Source organism: Takifugu flavidus, chromosome 2, assembly GCF_003711565.1.
Source record: "Takifugu flavidus isolate HTHZ2018 chromosome 2, ASM371156v2, whole genome shotgun sequence".
NCBI classification, from domain to species: Eukaryota; Metazoa; Chordata; class Actinopteri; order Tetraodontiformes; family Tetraodontidae; genus Takifugu; species Takifugu flavidus.
This window is the reverse complement of record NC_079521.1, coordinates 2,995,528-3,013,835: the sequence shown is the minus strand read 5'-3', so window position 1 is coordinate 3,013,835 and position 18,308 is coordinate 2,995,528. Positions and strand designations below refer to the sequence as shown.

The window sequence follows — 18,308 nt, the reverse complement described above, 5'->3', positions numbered from 1 at the left end:
ATTATAAGCATAAAGCATGTATATGATGTGCTTATAGTCAGGTTAGTTTTGCATTTAAAATAGTTACAATACATGTGTGCTGACTCACAATATACTCAGTAATGTTTTTCAGCCTTAAAATTATAAAAGAACATAATAGTTGAACAGAAAAGAAAACCTTTTTTTGACTGGGAGGCTATTGTGCCAGTGCTTTATGAAAGAATGACATCAGTTTAACGTGTCTATGAAAGACTTTCACTGACCATATAGTGACAATTTACTTAAAATTCACAGATTTATCAGTGTCAGTGTCAGTGTCCAGTGTCCTGCATCATGTCCCGGTTACACTAGGTGGCATCACGCTTCTGCTTCTAGTTTCTTCCAGTCACGCTGACGTGAGTGAAGCGGAAGACCAAAATAGACGCGAATTAAATTATAGGACAGAAAAACTTGAATTACAGGATGAATGTGACGGAGTCGAGAGGATGCTGCTGGCAGAAGGCAGGAGGAAGGAGGGAAGTCAAAGGTCGCATTGCTTGTCCCAGAATCGGAGCGTGCAGCGCCCGGTCACGCTCGGGCTCCGCCCCGCCGGCGATGACGTCACGGTGCCACAGCCTGTGACGCGCGGACGCACCACTCTCCTCCTCTGCTTCGGAGCGAAGCATCATAAAATCATCACCCATCACGCTCTCATTCTCTCTCCTCTGTTGTCTTTTTGATCAAACTTGTGACTCCGCTGGAGAACAGGGAACGTCTGGAGAGCCTGGTCCAAAACCCCCGCATCTCAAGCGCGAAGGTTTTTTTTTGTTTGTTTGTTTGTTTTTTAAAAGCTCAACACAGAACAGAAGCTAGCAGCCTGACTCCTGTTGGGCAGACAACGTCGCTGGATGTTGCCTCACTGTTTTCATTCTCCTCTCTGGATATTTTAGTGCGGCTCCTTTCAGAAAGCGTCGTTCGGAATTTGCACCATCCCAAACCGCCCTTGGCCTTAAATTCACAGCGCGGTTTTCTAAAGAAGCTCCGTTCTTATTTTAAGGCGCATCTGATACTCTGGAGCGATGCCACACTTTCCCTGATTGTGTGTTAACAGTTCATTCAGAGAATTCGCGTTTGCGTAAATTAACGCGTAAAAAGGGAAAAGTTGGTGCTGCGAAGTTTGGGGACCGTCGATATGGCGATGGTGGCGTGGAGAAACTCCGAGGGCGTCGGTGACACTCAGGGGCCCCTGTCCTCTCCCGTGTCCCAGGTCGCACCTCTGTCACTACCCGGGCAGCTGACGGGACACATGAACCCGGTGCCTCCTCTGGAAATGCCTCCGGCAGCAGCTGCCCCTCAGAGCGCACCGCCGGCCAGCCAGTCCAGCACCACCGCCGTGCCCAACGGCACTAACAACAGCACCACGTCCTCGTCGTCGTCCTCCTCCTCGTCCATGGACAAACAGCAGAACCAGCAGATCGAGTGCATCGTGTGCGGGGACAAATCCAGCGGGAAACACTACGGACAGTTCACGTGCGAAGGATGTAAGAGCTTCTTCAAACGTAGCGTCAGGAGGAACCTGACCTACACATGCAGGGCCAACCGGAACTGTCCCGTAGACCAGCACCACCGCAACCAGTGCCAGTACTGCCGCCTGAAGAAATGCCTCAAAGTCGGCATGAGGAGAGAAGGTATGGGAGAACCTCCTGCTGGTGCAGCTGCAGAGAATGTCCAGCTGCCTCCTGTTCATCTAAAGATATCATCTATTTATTTCATTTATTTTCTGTCCTCCATGATAATGTCCTCGTCGTGTAATTGTGCACAATGTATCATTCCAAGGCTCCTTTTGTCCCTGAAACTGGGATGTTTCCAGCCCAGCAGAGATTTCCAGTTAGCATCTGTGTTCCACAGCTAGCACCTAAAATCTGCTGCTGCTCGTAGGAACTGATGCATGCGCGAAACACCAACGCGCACGAACCGTGTCCCGCGCCGGCAGAATTTATTGGAATGAAGCAGCTTGTTTGTTGCATTTTAAACGAATTTGCGCTTTTGTTTTTTCGTTGAAACGTCCAAGTGCGTGACTGCGGTAGATTATCGGTCGCGTGTGGCCTCTTTCTAGTGTGTGTGTGTGTATGTGTGTGTGTGTGTGTATGTGTGTGTGTGGGAGAGAGAGAGAGAGAGAGAGTACTTGTCCTTAAACGGCTCCGTGCCCATTTTTGGCCTAACCTGATATGACCTAGTGGTTCCAAAGAAAAGAGTTCAAGGCTCTTAAACGTCATGGCCTCAAATCAAATGATGTTGATCTAAGTGTTATGTTTTCATTAAGCAATATAACCAAACTATAACTAAAATAATACAACAAAAATAAAAGTCTCACGGTCACTTTGTATTTAGCAGAAGCTGTTGAAAGTTAAACACCCGAGTTTTACTATAATTCCTTATGAATCCTTATTTATTTCAGCAGCTGGAGAAAAAACAGCGATGATTTAATCATGTCTGTGTTGGGTTTGACAACCTCCTGTTCTGCAGAGTTGATTTTGACCATTCTGTAAATCATTGTGCCGTTTTCCCTCGCAGCTGTGCAGAGGGGCAGAATTCCCACGCAGTCCTTCCACGGGCAGTTTGCCCTCACTAACGGAGACCCTCTCCAGTGTCACTCCTACCTGTCGGGGTACATCTCGCTCCTGCTGCGGGCCGAACCCTATCCGACCTCCCGGTTCGGCTCTCAGTGCCTGCAGAGCAACAACCTCATGGGCATAGAGAACATTTGTGAGCTGGCGGCGCGGATGCTCTTCAGCGCCGTGGAGTGGGCCCGCAACATCCCGTTCTTTCCGGACCTGCAGGTCACGGACCAGGTGGCTCTGCTGCGCCTCACCTGGAGCGAACTGTTCGTGCTGAACGCCGCCCAGTGCTCCATGCCGGTCCACGTCGCGCCGCTGCTGGCAGCCGCCGGCCTCCACGCCTCCCCGATGTCCGCGGACCGGGTGGTGGCCTTCATGGACCACATCCGGGTGTTCCAGGAGCAGGTGGAGAAGCTGAAGATTCTGCACGTAGACTCGGCGGAGTACAGCTGCATCAAAGCCATCGTCCTGTTCACCACAGGTATCCCCCCCAACACACACACACACACCACACACACACACACACACACAACACACACACACACACACACACGATAAATAACGTAAAAGCAAAAGCACCACCTGAACCCGGCCGTACTTACGTTTTTTAATTACGACAATTTAAAAAGCGCGAGACCGCAATCGGGTTTAAACTAAATTAGGAAAACGAATATTTTCTATACCAGAGTTAAATTAAAGTTGGAAAAACTGAACTCGGCCCACTAAAACATTCTTAAATAAATGTATTTTTATTAACGTTATTATATATTACATAGAAACATCTATAAATTAAGGGACTCATATCTTTCACTTTATTTTTCTGTTTTGATTTTGATATTTTTAAACATAAAAAAGTAACCGAATTTATTATTTTGTACTTTATATTTGTGTTTTCTTTTTAATGTAATCTTCCAAATAATCATGAAATCTTCAGTTAAATATCTGTAAGGAAATTAATACTATATCACAATTATGATGGTGTTGTAGCTCCTGTAAATTTTTTTGGTTGGTTTTTTTTTGTCAAATATTAAATATTTAAGAGTGTTTTAAAAAGGTGAAATGGTGGTCCAATCTATAGTCCACAATTAGTGATAATTTCATTAAAAAAATGAAACTGTTTCACTGTTTCATGAGTGCATTTTTAAATGGGACACGGACGTTGTTCCTGCACCACTGCTGCCTTCTGGCCTAGCAACACAACACAACACAACATCCTGACATTTTAATGTCCCATCATCACTGGAGCTGTAATTTTAACAGTGTAGCGACGGTTCTACGTGACTCACTGCAGCGGCGTTGCTGTGTACACTTTAAGGACAGTGTTATTATTGTGTTATAACGCATGTAAAGACCATTATACTTGATTACCTGCTTGAGTCTGGCATAATCATGCTAACTCTGCGGTGTTGCATTCATAATCTGTGAGAATCTGAGCTCAATTTTAGCTGTTCGTGACCAAATAATGACTTTGAGTCCCGCAGATTAATGCTGATTAAATGGCTGAAACGTGACGTTAGCCTCTCGGCAGTAACCTTTCATCGCTTTGCCGACATCCCGTCCGCTCCTTCTCTCCACTTGCAGATGCCTGTGGACTGTCTGACGTGGCCCACGTGGAGGGTCTGCAGGAGAAATCCCAGTGTGCTTTGGAGGAATACGTGAGGAGTCAGTATCCCAACCAGCCCAACAGGTTCGGGAAGCTCCTGCTTCGCTTGCCTTCCCTCCGCACCGTCTCGTCGTCTGTCATCGAGCAGCTCTTCTTCGTCCGGTTGGTTGGGAAAACCCCCATCGAGACTCTGATCAGGGACATGCTGCTGTCGGGAGGCAGCTTCAGCTGGCCCTACATGCCCCTCCAGTAGGCTGCAGTGGCGCCGCTGCGATGGCAAAGCGGGGTCCGAAAGTATTGTCGCTGCGACTGGAATGAGATCGCTACATTTCCACTGCTGAAAACAAAGTGGAGATTCTTTTTTTCCCCTTGTTTTTTTTAATTATTCCAGCTGTTGTTTTTGTAATTCCAGAGCCACAGTTCTCCAGATGTCGCATCTGAATCCCACTGATGGACAAATTATATTCCAGATGTCCAGAGACTGTTTTTTTTTTGCAGTGAATCCTTCACAAGGTTTTTTGGGGGGCAGGGGGGCATATTTATTGGACCCAGTGTGAATATTTATCATGTTCGTAAACTGTTTTGTTCCCTTTTTGAAGCGGTTTCGACCCAGCCTGTGAGAGAACCGCAGGGAGGTTTCGTGTCTGTTTGTCGTTGTCGTCGCTGGTTTTCTTTATGATTTTTTGTACGTTATTACCATATATGGCACTTTGGATGACAGGAACATTTCATAAAGATTTAACATGCATTTGAAGCCCAGTAGTGTCTGAGGGAAGTTATTTTGCAATGTTATCTACGGACAAAAAATGAGATTACTCATCCGATTCTTTCGATGGATTCTTTTTAATGTCAATATCCAAAAAATGAGGGCAACAAAATGTGTGGAAAACGTTTGTACTATCATTATTTTCTTACATTCATATTTTGTACACATTTTATTTTGTACCTGCTCACTACCTTCATCCGATTGTGTGGTTCTCCAGTTAACACAGCAGTCAAATGATATTTTTTTCTCATGAAGCCTAAATTTTTTAGCTCCGATTTATGTGACAAAGGATAAATTTCATATGGACTAAAATAACAGAAAGTCTCGATATGATTTAAATGAAGTATCATGCATAATACTAAAACAACTGTTTGGATTATTTTGCCCAATTTGTGGATAAAAGGAAAAGTAATGTAATTCCAGTATTAACACGTTAGCCAACAATTGGGACATTGATACGTTCTTCATTCTTCTCCTAAAGTTTAGGGAAACAAAAACTGCACACAGTGAAAAAATACATTTTTTTGATCATAAGTTTTGCATTTATGAGCCCATGCTGCTTTATGGCACAAAAAACACTGCAGGTTATGACTGTGTGTGAGTGTGTGTGTGTGTGTGTGTGGTGTGTGTGTGTGTGTGTGTGTGGATTTGGATTTTTTTTTCTACAACCACTTTAATGTACTGTGAAAGCATATTGGTTCTGTATTAAATTATAACTCAAGATTTATAAATAAAGTGTATTTGGTTTATTTTGATGTTTAACAAATCGTCTGTTTTTGTTTAAACTCCGCCCCTCCAAATACACACACATACACAAACCCCACATGTAAACGCAAACATTTCCCTATAATGCATTTCCCAAGTATTGATAGTGATGATTTACGACTGAAACCAAGTCATTTTCTCCCCGTACCTGTGGAGACATAGAACATAATAATTCAGAAAAGTGCTTGAAGAGTGTATGAAAATGGAACTATAATTGTGTGTGTTGCCAGATTGAGGAGGACAGAGAGGATTAAGGCAGCTTCTCTGCTTCTTAATGGACACAGAGCTAATGAGGGGCCCCTGAGCGCTCTGTCACAACAGTTTACCCCGAGGACGATGAAGCTGGGTGCTCCATGCCCCCTGTGTGTTCTGGGCCAAAGGGCCAACATAAAACAATGGCGCCACCCCACTCAACTCCCCCCAACACACACACACACACACACACACACACACACACACACACACACAGAGTAGTGAGAAGAAGGTAAATGCTGAGGAGCTGCTAGTTAAACGCCTGGAGCACAGATGTTGGTTATATTTGCATGTAAATTTTCTTTCAGTCTTTTTTTTTTGGTTTCGTCATTTTTCGTGACCCTGGTGAGAGAAGCGAGGGGCAACTTCCGGTTCCGCTTCTTGTTTACAGTACGCGTGATTCGGGTTTATCCAATCATATCCCAGGGATCCGAGTGACCAACCAATCACGGTTCACAACCAATCAGTCGCGGCACTGACGTTCGATCACCACGTATATTACCACGGAATATTAAATATTTTCTTGATAAACACATTCAAACAAATGAAATGTATTGATGTCTATTCTCAGCTATCGCGCTTAATGGCATCATTTAGCTTGTTTAGCATTAAGCACCTCAATTTTAATTGATACTTGAAAAATATAAATCGTCAAAGGCATATGTTTTCCAGTCTTTAATTCGTGCTGTTGGCTTAAATACAAATGTTTTTATTGATATTAATGCGACGCAAATTGTGCCAAAGAGACGACAATTATTAGAGCAACGCTTCCTTCCATTAATGCTATTTATACATATTTTAATAATTTGGCTGATTTGTTTGGCCATCTTCAAACAGGATCAAGAACCACGCACGTCTGAAATCTGCAGCATGGAATTGAATTTTAATTTGGTCCCTTAAAAAAAAAATATATATAGGCAAAATAAGGCTTACCAGTATGGTACGGCAATGGCTCCTTCATCTTAAGAAATCAAATTAGCAGCTGTAAATTTATTGTCTGTTGTAAATGTGCTGATCAAACAGTTGATTAAACAAAATTATTAGCTATAGATTTTCAACCAAAATTTCTTCGGGACACTTGAACATTTTGAAATGAAAGTGTGTGTTTCACTCGCTAAAGAAAAGAAAAGTTATATTAATCCTTCAGACAGAAGCATTCAGACATTGCATTTATTAAATCACATCTTTCGTTACATTTTGCTCATCAAACCAGCCAGAGAGAAAAAGAAAATCCGAAATTTAAAAATCTATTCATTTGAGGTTGCATTAATAAATTGTCCGACTTTTTTTGGACGACCCGTTACAAACTAAACGGTAACACACAACAGATCGACCCGATTTTTAAAAAAATATATCAGAAATCTGCTGGATTTTTATTCATATCAAAAACGCGATCTGAGACGGCGTGTTTTTAAAAATGATTCCTCTTTCAGAAGGCTCTGCCCCTCATAAAACAAGATTATTATTATTATTATTTATTTTCCTACTTACAACAGAATTCTAAATATCTCTGTGTGTGTTCGTATTTTGTTTTTTATTTAAATGGTGCATTTAGATACACTTATTGTATCTGTTCATAACTGAAAAAACGCCACACAAAATAAGGTTTGTACAGGCTCTTCACACAAGAATTTTAATGATGTCAAATCAACAAATGCAGAGTTAGTCTGTTAGATAGTCCGTTATTGTGTTAAAGATAATTTAAGTTGTTCTCTTTGGATAGAAAAAGACCCGAAAGTTTCAAAAAAATAATTAAAAAAAACCACGGGAAAGCAAATCATTAAATTTTAGATAGATGACCAAAACACAATGAAAATTAACAAAAAAACAAACAAAATGTTTCTGTGTTGACCAATGTCCCCTTTAATCCCCTTCTGTGGCTGAGTGACAGCACACCTCAGACCCTGAAGTCATCAAGCTGACATTTGAATGAAGGACTTCGTTTGGCTCAGTCCACTGACCTTTGGCCTTTCCTCTGACACTGTAGAGACGGCTGTGATGACACTGGCGAGACCTGCTGCAGCCTGATGGAAAAAAATATTTTTTATTCAAGAACGCACGAATTAGGACAATTTTGGACAGACCTGAAATTGTATATCTCGCCCTTTCTATTGGATTTTATGGCGGGAGGACTTCAGTAATGTTTAGCCCCAGTGAGCTCGTCTGATGTTCGTGGAAACAAATTCTTAAAAGAATGTGGGTGGAAGTGTGTCTGCCGAGGAGGAGCCCCTCCAAAGACATTTCAGTTACAGAGGAGGAGGGGGGAATGCACCAATCAACTCAAGGACTGTATAAAGAGTGGTCCGTGGTTGCTAAGAGACAGATGCAGAATAACCTCCATGAGAACTCTGACCATGACCCCTTCTCCCCCTTATACAGTCTCTCAATTTCCTGCCCAATTACTACACAACATTAAAGCCCACCTCTGAAGGTGAAAGGCAGGGTGTGTGTCTGTGTGTGTGTGTGTTGGTGGGTGTGTGTGTTGGTGGGTGTGGGTTTTTATTGAGTTTGAGATGCTGCAAAGAAGCAGATTAAGATGATTTCACAGAGCAAAATAAAACATACATGTGTCATCATTTCACATAAGAGGATGAGAGTGTCCTGGCGCGGCTAACATAAAGGACCGATGGTGCCGTGTTTTCAGCAGCAGGACGGATGGTGGGCGGAGTCATGGAGGGTTGGGGAGAAGGTGGGGACGGGAAATCTGTCAGACGAATGAGAAGATGAAGATTTGACAGAGAGGTGACAGAGAGTTCAGCTCGTGCGAGGCCTGACGATTAGCGCGCCGGCAACTGACAGGTGGAATCCCAGGGGCTCCTCTGTCACCGCATCTGTTACCGAGGCCCGATGCATCGTGGTCGCCACCATTAGCAGGCGCCCAAGGGTAGGAACGGGCTCCAGACGTCACTGCTTCTGATTGGCCCATTTTTGCAGTCGCAGCCAAGATTAAACCTTTATTGTGAACAGAAAGCAGGACGGAGGTCATGTTAATCCCACACTAATGCATCACAACCAGTGAGCTGTTTTTATAGCGCTCTTCCTGGAATCATCCTTATACTTATTGTGGCTGCACTTAAATCTCAAAACTGTAGCGCTTAGAGGCCCTCTGCTGTTGAAGCTACCTTAAGATGCAAAAGAAATATATTTTAATCAAGAAAATCATACCGTGGTGGAAATTATAATAGATGCTAAGTCAGATGTGACCAGAACAAATGTCAGTTATGCCAGAAGTCCATGTGGATCAAAGCATAAAATAAGATGCTAGCATCAGAACAAAGCTGGACTCATGCTGAAAATCAAAGCAACTGCGCACGATGATCACATTCCTCCTCAGGCTGGGCGTCACGACTCATTTTGAGGCGCTTTCGCTGCAATTTTGCGCTGTTAAAAGTGCTATTTTAATGAAATATCAAAGTCTGATCATGAATATCAAGGTTGTTTTTAGGCTCCAGACAGAGGAGATATTTCACATGGTTTCATTGGAAGTAGCTGATGTGTTTGATTTTATGGGATACTTTTCTGCCCCGACTAATTATTAATTTAATTATCTTAGTTTGTAGTTTTCTATTTAAAAAGTAGTTGAATGCAACAACAAATCATCAGGTTTTCTATGGACAAACACAGTGTCCAGTACTTTTATAGACTTTATAATTGTTTCTTATGCTTTCATGGAAATACAGTAGAGGGAGAATAAACAGTAAGCTGTCACAGCGTCCATCTTACTGTGTGTTAAAGTAATGACACACAAAGGATTGTTACTGTTTTAAAAATATTACCCCATTTTTCTTTTCTCATAAATGATATTGCTTAAGCCTTCTCAAGGTCGTTTGGCCTATTTCAAATTAAGAATAAAAGCCTGAAGTTTATGTTGCGTTGAGAAAACCAGTTCAAGGGAACATTGACATGTCAGAGTTTTACACGTGTGCATGAGTTCGAGCGTGTTCCTGCCCATCCTGGGGCATTGTTGTTTCCTTTATAGCACTTCTTAATCATCAATGATCGTTCACGGGTCACAGGAATATTGTGTGCGTGCTGTGACCTCTGACCTCTTGAGCTCCTGACTGGCGGTGGTTAGTGATCTCAGTGTTTGATGGTGTTTAACAACAGCGGAGAATCCTTCCGAGTCCAAATGCTATCCATAAACAGATCAGACCTTTTCCACAAAATGGAAAGAATGGAAAGATTCTTAAAAAATACAGCAAAATTTCTGGACCAACTACATGAGCCTGGTCCTGCTCAAGGTTTCTTCCTGTTAAAGGGGAGTTTTTCCTTGCCATTGTTGCTTGTCTGGGGTCCTGGGATTCTGGAAAGCACCTTGAAACTATTTTGATTGTAAAAGACGCTATATAAATAAAGATTGATTTGATCTGATTTGATTTGATCTTTGCGTAGCCATTGGTATAGCCTCAATTCACAATACGTGACATCGCTATCAAGTCTGGATTTGCTCCATTTGCTGTATATGTCACTGTGTTCCACTGTTACATTCTGCGGGAAGAGTGAGGTCAAAGGTCAGGACTGTGTTTTCGCTACAGAGCAGACACATCAGCTCAAGAACAAGAACATTAGTGTGTATTTACCTTTAAGCCAAGACAATTAAAGGGAAACCACATTAAATCCACCACTGAGGAGACAGTGTTGTAGTTGAGTTGTGTAAGAGGAGACAATAATCTGTTGTGTAAGAACGCAGGACTGGAGATGTAGAGTCATTCAATTTTGAGGTCTCGGGACGTGTTCATATCCTGAGCCTGAATTGTTTTTCTTATTGGAGTGTTTGAAAAATGAAACATGATTATTTTTTTTTACAGAGGTCTGTATCGGACACGGTGGGAGACGTGGCTGATGATTGTGCTTTGGAGCAGTTGTCATAATTCTGCTTTCATAAATATTAAAAACAAGGGGGAAAAAAAGAAAGAAAGAAACATCAACACACAATCTCCCCTCACGTTTGCTCCTCTGTCAGTCTTGGTGACACAGTGACACACATGCAAGATCCACCCAATAATACACAAGGTCACCAATGAAGATGATCATTTGTGTGTCAGGTGCAGCTGTGGCAGCTCTGCTCACATGACAACAGTCTTCTTCTTCCTCCACCTTCGCTGACGAGACTAGGAGAAACGGCGTGGAGGAATGCGTTCCTCCTCAGAGTCAGTCAGCGGGCCGAGGTCAGCCCCCCCACGTCAGAACAGCTTCTTTGAACCGTTTACTCTTCTCGTTATTTCTGGCTCTTCGGCGTGTCAAACACAGAGATGCTCAGAAGATAAAAAAAAAGAGTGATGACTGTCAGATGCAGAGGGAGGCATGCAGAGCTCTCCCAACAGGCAGTGTGTGAGAGCGGGGCCCCTCGGGGCCCTGTGGACGGCTCATGCTGAATGGGTGCCCCGGCGAGGTGACCAGGCTCATTGAGAACAGGTTACAAGGGGACGGGAATGCTTTTGCTCTGCGTTTGGCCCCCTGACCCAGTGTCCAATATCTGCGGTGGCAGCTTTGAAACCCAACATATTTATTTGCGAGGCTCTGAAGAGAGAGGGAGGAGCAGCTGTCAGGACGGAGTCGTCCTCCCACTGACAGCTTCATCTGCTCTGGAAACGCAGCGATGACAGGAGCACAATGAAGCTGTGTCTGGGCGAGGGACTGTCATATGTGGACATGCTGAGATTCAGGCGAGTTGCAATCCCCCCCCAGCTCCAAAACTCTCAGTTTATTTTTTGGGGGGTCTGGGGGAACACGTGGGAACTTGTCATCGCTTTGCACGAATGCCTCCATGTTTCTTCCTGCTGTTTTTATCGCATCTTATAGAGAAAGAAAGCAAGAATCCAAGGACTTGGACGTGTGGACATTTACTACCCACCTGTACATCTCACATCCACCCTTCTTAGATATAGCTTTGAGCATATATAGAACCATATTATTTGAGAGATAAAGACCAACAACCTAAGCCCAGTGCACTTTAACCATCCATGGAGTTGTTTTCATGGTAACGTGAAGGGTTGGGGGGGCACAGGTCACCTTAAAGGATATGATTCAAGGCTTCACCTGGGTAAAGCTGGAATTATACCTTTGCATTTAAGTCCTAGACCTATAGCTCTGATTTCCTTTCCTGCTACTCCACAACCAATATGGGAGAGTTCAAACACTTTATGTCTGTTAATTTTTGAAGGCGTGTGAAGTCTATGAGCATTTCATTCACAGTTGCAAACTGGTTGAAGATGTTACCTCCTCCCGCTACCACAACACCTTCTGTTTCTATTATGTCCACACTGGGAATCTGCTGCTTCCCAAGTGCCCTACAGAGCTAGAGAATGAGATGGAGTTTAAGTGAAATAGCGACCAAACTGTATCCCACACAGCTGCATAGGTGAGCTCCAGATTTCTTTACCTGCTGAAGGCCATCCTTCTGTCTGCAGGTCCGTCCGTAGTTCTGTCCACAGCCTTACAAATCTGGTAGCTATGTGAGGTGTAACTGTTGCCATGGAGAAGCAGGGCTCAGACTTCATGTTCGACCTGAAGCAGCAGCTTTCTGTTGGTCAAGTTTTTGATTTCTCATTTGATTTGAATCTTAAGGCTCAAACTCCAGGTGTGATTAATATGTAGTAGTTGGATGAAACACTAAACTCTTGGATAACAATGGCATCATTTGAGCAGCAGTTTGAAATGTTGGCGCAACTGTCTAAAAGAAAAATGAGAGTAATAAGAATAAGAAAATTCAACCGTGTTCAGCACCATCCCCCCAATCTATACGCCACAACCGCACCACTAAACCTCTGAGCATCGTCTCCACCATCAGCTCAAATTACCATCCACCTCTAATTGATGTGAACAATAGCAGAAGAAAGCTTGTTAATGGTGAACATAATTGTCCCAGACAAAAGGCCAAACACAGCAAGTAACACTTTCCAGCAGGAGTGAGCAGAAGGCGACGTCTGGGCTGCAGCCAGTGAGCAGGGGGAGGAATTTCACCACAGATATCCATCTACCACCTGAATCACATTTCATTACAGCCGTTAAACAGACGGACAGACTCTGAACGCTCCACTTTCACGGTCCCACATGGCACATCGATGCCGGTTCAGACTCTATTTTAGACATGCAAGGGTGCAAAAACACGGTGCATAAAAATTCACAGCCAAAATAAAGATTCTAAGACAGAGAGCAGGAGCTGTTGGAATTTGAATTGGTGGATTTTCTGTATTGTCACTGTGAAACCCTGAATTACCCTGAATGTCCGTTTCCACTGCTGATTAGAATTCAACTCCCCCATTTAAGAAAAAAAACATGACCAGATTCAGATGTCGTGGGCTGGTTAACCTAAATTACAGTTTAAAATTCTTTAAAATATAAAGAAGTTTCTAAATTGCTTCTGAAAATGCAGTTGTTAAAAGATGTAGACTGATTTAGGGGTCCTATGGAGTTTGGCTCTTTCAACAATCACAAACAACATTTAAATAGATTCAAGTAATTAATGAGAAGTTTCCTGAAAAATCTAATTTGTGAATGGTAATGGTGGTCATAGTTACCTAATAATATATAACATTCAACATTTTCAATATTTTTTAAAAATGTGTGTGTGTGTGTGTGTGTGTGTGTGTGTGTGTGTGTGTGTGTGTGTGTGTGTGCAGATGAAGATTGCCCCCCCCTCTCTGGCTCCACTCCCCCTCTGTTCCCCTCCCCCTCCCAGCATCCCCTGCTGCTGTTGTTGGGGTGGTCTCCTCCTCTGCTGTCACCAAGCTGCTGGTTTTTCAGTCATCCCCCCCCACTCCCCCACCCCACCTACCAATTCCCCCACCCCTCCCACCCCCCTCCTTCCCGGTGCTCTCAAGGCGTCACAGGATTACTGAAGCAGTGCTGACATCTCTATCAGGCCCACCTAACACCCCCACTCCCCCCGCCCCGTCCACCTTTTGCACTTCAGGAGCCGTCAAACTCGCTTTGAAAAATAAATAAACACAACAAGCCCCCCCCAACAAAAAAAACAACAAAACATAGAATATAATGAGGAAGAAAGCTTCAGCAGAACGTACATTAAAACAATTAATGCACTTGACGTAATTGTGCAGCCGTGGGTCAAGACACTGAATTTACACCAAGCTGAAGACAAAATGTAAAGCCCCTCCTCATTTATCCATTATCATGTTCACAGCCGACCCCCCAGTGGTGGAGCTGCTCTTTCCACAGATGATGATTGTGGGTATTTCATTAGAGGCTGCCTGATCACTCTGTTTGAAGCAGAAGCATCATCAACCCCACCTAACACACACACACACACACACACACAATTATTATAATGATGATTCTGCACTTTGTCCAGATTGTTGACACTATTTTCTGTTCTCAGGTGAAGTAAAGAGGATAAAAAGACACAGTCAAGGACAACAGCATCGAGGTGCACTCTCTCACACACACACGCACACACACACGCTTCGTCCACGTCTCTATCGGCTGTGCTGTAGATCAGTGTGAGTGACGGCAGCTCTTTTCTTTCTGCTGTCCCACAGATCGCAACCTTATTATTTTCAATTTATCTCTGCTGACAGAAACTCAAATCTCTTTAATTTTATTGTCCCGATGAATCGGATTCAGTTCTTTTCAGTCATGTGACCAGTTTCTCTTTTCATAAGTATGATTGAATTTCCCCCTGCTGAATGCCGGAATGTCTTTGCAGGCCAGAAGCATTCATCCAATCACCCCACCACCCACGAGCGTTAGGCTTTCAGATTTGCACGGGGGAACATTTTTCATCTGCAAACAAACTGCTGCTCTCCATAGAATTCCGCAGTTGCTCCGGCCCGGGTGTTATTATCAAGCAGGCTAAAATGACACAGTCGGCAGGGGGCCATGCCAGTGGAAAGATGCTGTCCATTAGCTGTCAACAATGACCACTGGGTCCACCCTACGATTGGACCGGCAGAGAGGGGATCATCTCATCCCAAGCCTGGCTGAGAGATCACACAGGCCCTCATTGTCCCAGCCAGCCTGGGGTCTTATTGTAGCAGCATCTCTGGGAAAGGACGGGCCTTCACGTCCGTGCCCCGCAAAGAATGGTCTTTCTCCGAGCTGAGGCCAAGCAAACTGTAAGGGAAGAATCTAGGGGAGCACAGAGAGGCTACTGAGTAGATTTGGAATGGGGCAGCCCTTCTGAGATGGGTCCCCATCCTTTCCTTCTCCCTGCGCTGACCTCCCGTCTCCACCCCTGCTTAATAAAGCCTGGGCCTTGGTCATTATTTTGGGCAGATGGAGATGGGGGCAGCCAGTGAAAGGAGTCGGTGTCACTCCTGAGGAGAGGATGGTAGGGATGACAGAGAAGAAAAAGCAAATCAGAGAAAAGATCAAAGGCAGAAGCTCGCCTTTCACTCGTCTGAAAGCGCCAAAGAGGATAAGGAACGATCAGGCCTGGGGTCTCCTGTCCTCTCTGGCAATTAGACTCAGCTGATGGAGAGAAAGGCATGAATGGCAGGGTTCAAGGCCCTCTCTAGGACTCACACAACGGGAAGGAGTTTTTCCCCGACGCCTCCTTTATCTTCCTCTCCTTTCAGAGTGTCAGAAATGCAGCTGAAATATCTCTCCAAAAAGACAGCACAATCCCCAGTGCCTAACCTTAATCACGGTGGCTGATGAGATTGAGGAGCGTGTGTATATGTGTGGGTGTGTGTGTGTTTGAGAGAAAACACACAATCTTTTCACAAGTGAGATGTAGTCGTCTTGTATCTGACAATTAAATTGAACAAATTGGAGTCCATATTTCTATGAGGAGACGGAACAGTCTGGACAGTTTAGCACCGACAGCATCCCGCTGTAGTTTCAGCGCATTCATCAAGACTAAACAATGCTGTTTACATCGTCCAAGCAGGTCTGGGAAAAAAAGCCTGCACATTAGAAATAAAATAACAATAGCTGTGAGGGGGAAAATACAGCGATGGGTCAGTAAACAACTCCTAGTGGGCGACCTTCTGAGGGTCCCTGATGGACGGGCAGCCATGGCGCCTCTACGGTACAATAGCGTCCACTGTTTCATACAATTTAGTATTCCCTTATCTGACTGGGGAGCGGTATCGGCCACAGCCACAGCAACACGTCCCACAGGAACTTATTAGCATCCTCTGCATATGCAAGAGTTTGGATAGGCCGTCGATCATCCTTACAGAGGGACGCGCCGCTTCGCCTACAACTTAAACAGCTCGTCGTAAAAGGAACACGGGGGAATTTGAATACGCGGGTCAAAGGGCAGCGAGGAAACCATATGTGGGTCACGCAAATTTGATTTTAACATACGTCTGTTGGTAATTTAATAAAAGTTTGTTTGTACATCCACAAAATTGTAACATCGGGCAATAACTATTGTTTTATTACTGTTTTAGCTGTTGTAATTTAGGGCTAATGTAGAGGAACATTAACTACATGCGGACCCTACAGCTACGACTGAGACCAACAACAGCTGGAAGGAGTCTGCTGGTACCGGGAACCATCTGGGCCATGAACAGAGGATCAGGTCCACCGTGGAACTCACCACAGCTGCACCTACTTCATGTCCCATCAGAACAAATTTCAGAGCAGTGTGGAGAGAGCCAGATGTTTCTCCTGCTGGACACACAGCTGCGTTCTCTCGGCAAAAAAGGGTGTTCTCAAACACGATCAGCTTTATTATACTACAGAGACCCGACGGATTCTGAGCGCAGACAAACATACGGAAAATTCATGACCAATACGAGGAAAAATGTCAATGCAATGGACCAACAATGAAATATACTTTCTGCATAGAAACCTATACAAATATTTATCCTGATAACATCTGGAAGACCTGCAACATCGGGTGGATTAGACCCAGAACCAGACAATGGTAGGTCAGATCCAGCTGCAGGCAGAGGTCAAAGTGATGAGTGAAACCGTGAGTTTTTAATGTTATTAATGTATCCTTTCATACAATATAACGTGGGGAAAAAAATTTAAAAATGCACTGAATTAAATCCAGTCACAGAGGACAGTTTCTGCTATAGCTGCACAGTCAATACAGAATGGACACACAATCCATATACAAATGCCAGTTAAACTCACCCGGGACATGTAAAGTCGGTCCAAACTTGCATTTAGCATTTCTAGTAGTTTTGCACACCAATTTTGTAAAAGAAAAGAAGAAGAGTGAAGTAAAGTTGTTATTTGGCAGTGTATTTGGCAGTGTTGGTCCTGCCTGTCAGTCAGAGCTGTGGGATGATTGTAGCCTCAGGCTTGGCTGGATCAAGAGCTTTGATGCTGTCCTGCTCAGGGACGACATGGTGGTCCAACAGCCTCTGGGCAGAACACACCGAGGCTGTGATCTACCTGGACACTGACTCCCTGAAGGATTGTCAGCACTGTTGGGAGGAGTGGGCGTCGCAGCCACCATGGTCAAAAATCGGGCTCATTACTGATCAAAGACTTTGGATCAGACTGACATTGTCCTTTAATATTAATATTTGAGGATTGGAGAAGCTTGTCTCATTTCAAGTCATCTCTCAAGAAAGAAGGTTTGAGAAAATGATTGTTTATCCTGAATAGTTTGAGGTGGAGCCCAAACTAGGGGGGCGGGGGGTGATTTTATCTCTTCTGATTTGCGCTGGTTATGGAATCGCCACAACACACATTATTCTGCTGCGTGACCACATCAAGAGTTTGAGATTTGAAGCAGCTTAAAGGTTCATTTTGTTTCTGCTCAGGACACTTTTCTGAAGTAAAATTTGTGTTTAAAAGCCGAGCGGTTTACGCTGGAAACTGGTTCAGAACAGCGGCACTCACGGTGGAACGCTGTCGTCTTCTACTTCTACTTCTAACAAGTCTTTAGAGACCGATCAGCTGCTGGATTTATGGCTCATCAGGATGCGTGTGTCTCATCACATTAGTCCCCACGTGTGAACTCTGATTTTACTTGGTAATTTTCCAGTGTCTCTCTGCTGATACATATTCATGCTGCGCCCATAAGTGTCAGATTGAGATGTCCTCTCTGTGTCCTTGACAGCGGGTTATTAATATTGATAACTTAAGTCAACAATATAACCACATGACAGGAAAGTAGGGGTCACTGCTCGGCCCTTTTCACTGTCCTTTAAGACAAATAGACAAATGGTTTTATACAGCACATATTAGAGAGAACTTGGGTTTGTAAGCAGCACAAATCCTAAAAATTGAAATATCTTAAGAGAAATGATGGGAGCCTTCTTGAATGAGAGCGGTTTTCCTCTCATGTCCATCTGGAATCATTCAGTTGGCTGCTGACAGAGAATCTCTGACTTAAAAGCCGAGATAGGAGCCGAGGGCTTCTCCCCAAAAGCCAAGAGCTCAACCACTCTAGTTCTCCGATCCTTAAATTGTTGCA

General features: G+C 44.0%; 1 protein-coding gene and 1 long non-coding RNA gene across 2 annotated transcripts; one reads left to right on the top strand and one right to left on the bottom strand.

Annotated features, from left to right (window-relative positions):
• Positions 1–397: 397 nt before the first annotated feature.
• On the top strand, positions 398–5,694 carry LOC130521609 (COUP transcription factor 2-like). The gene is made up of 3 exons (XM_057025279.1): positions 398–1,646; positions 2,533–3,057; positions 4,158–5,694. The coding sequence occupies exons 1-3, from the start codon at positions 1,151–1,153 to the stop codon at positions 4,430–4,432; spliced, it is 1,296 nt and encodes a 431-aa protein (XP_056881259.1). The 5' UTR covers positions 398–1,150; the 3' UTR covers positions 4,433–5,694.
• On the bottom strand, positions 5,599–10,123 carry LOC130521610 (uncharacterized). The gene is made up of 2 exons (XR_008949391.1): positions 8,047–10,123; positions 5,599–7,986 (listed from the first exon to the last, which is right to left on the bottom strand). It is a non-coding gene; the product is annotated as an uncharacterized LOC130521610 (long non-coding RNA).
• Positions 10,124–18,308: the final 8,185 nt, after the last annotated feature.

What these genes read in the sequence shown, in the direction of transcription:
- LOC130521609 (XM_057025279.1), top strand. Translation starts at nt 1,151, where the DNA reads ATGGCGATGGTGGCGTGGAGAAACTCCGAGGGCGTCGGTGACACTCAG. An exon ending in AGTCGGCATGAGGAGAGAAG is followed by an intron (nt 1,647 to 2,532) that starts GTATGGGAGAAC and finishes TTTCCCTCGCAG; the next exon opens with CTGTGCAGAGGGGCAGAATT. An exon ending in CATCGTCCTGTTCACCACAG is followed by an intron (nt 3,058 to 4,157) that starts GTATCCCCCCCA and finishes CTCCACTTGCAG; the next exon opens with ATGCCTGTGGACTGTCTGAC.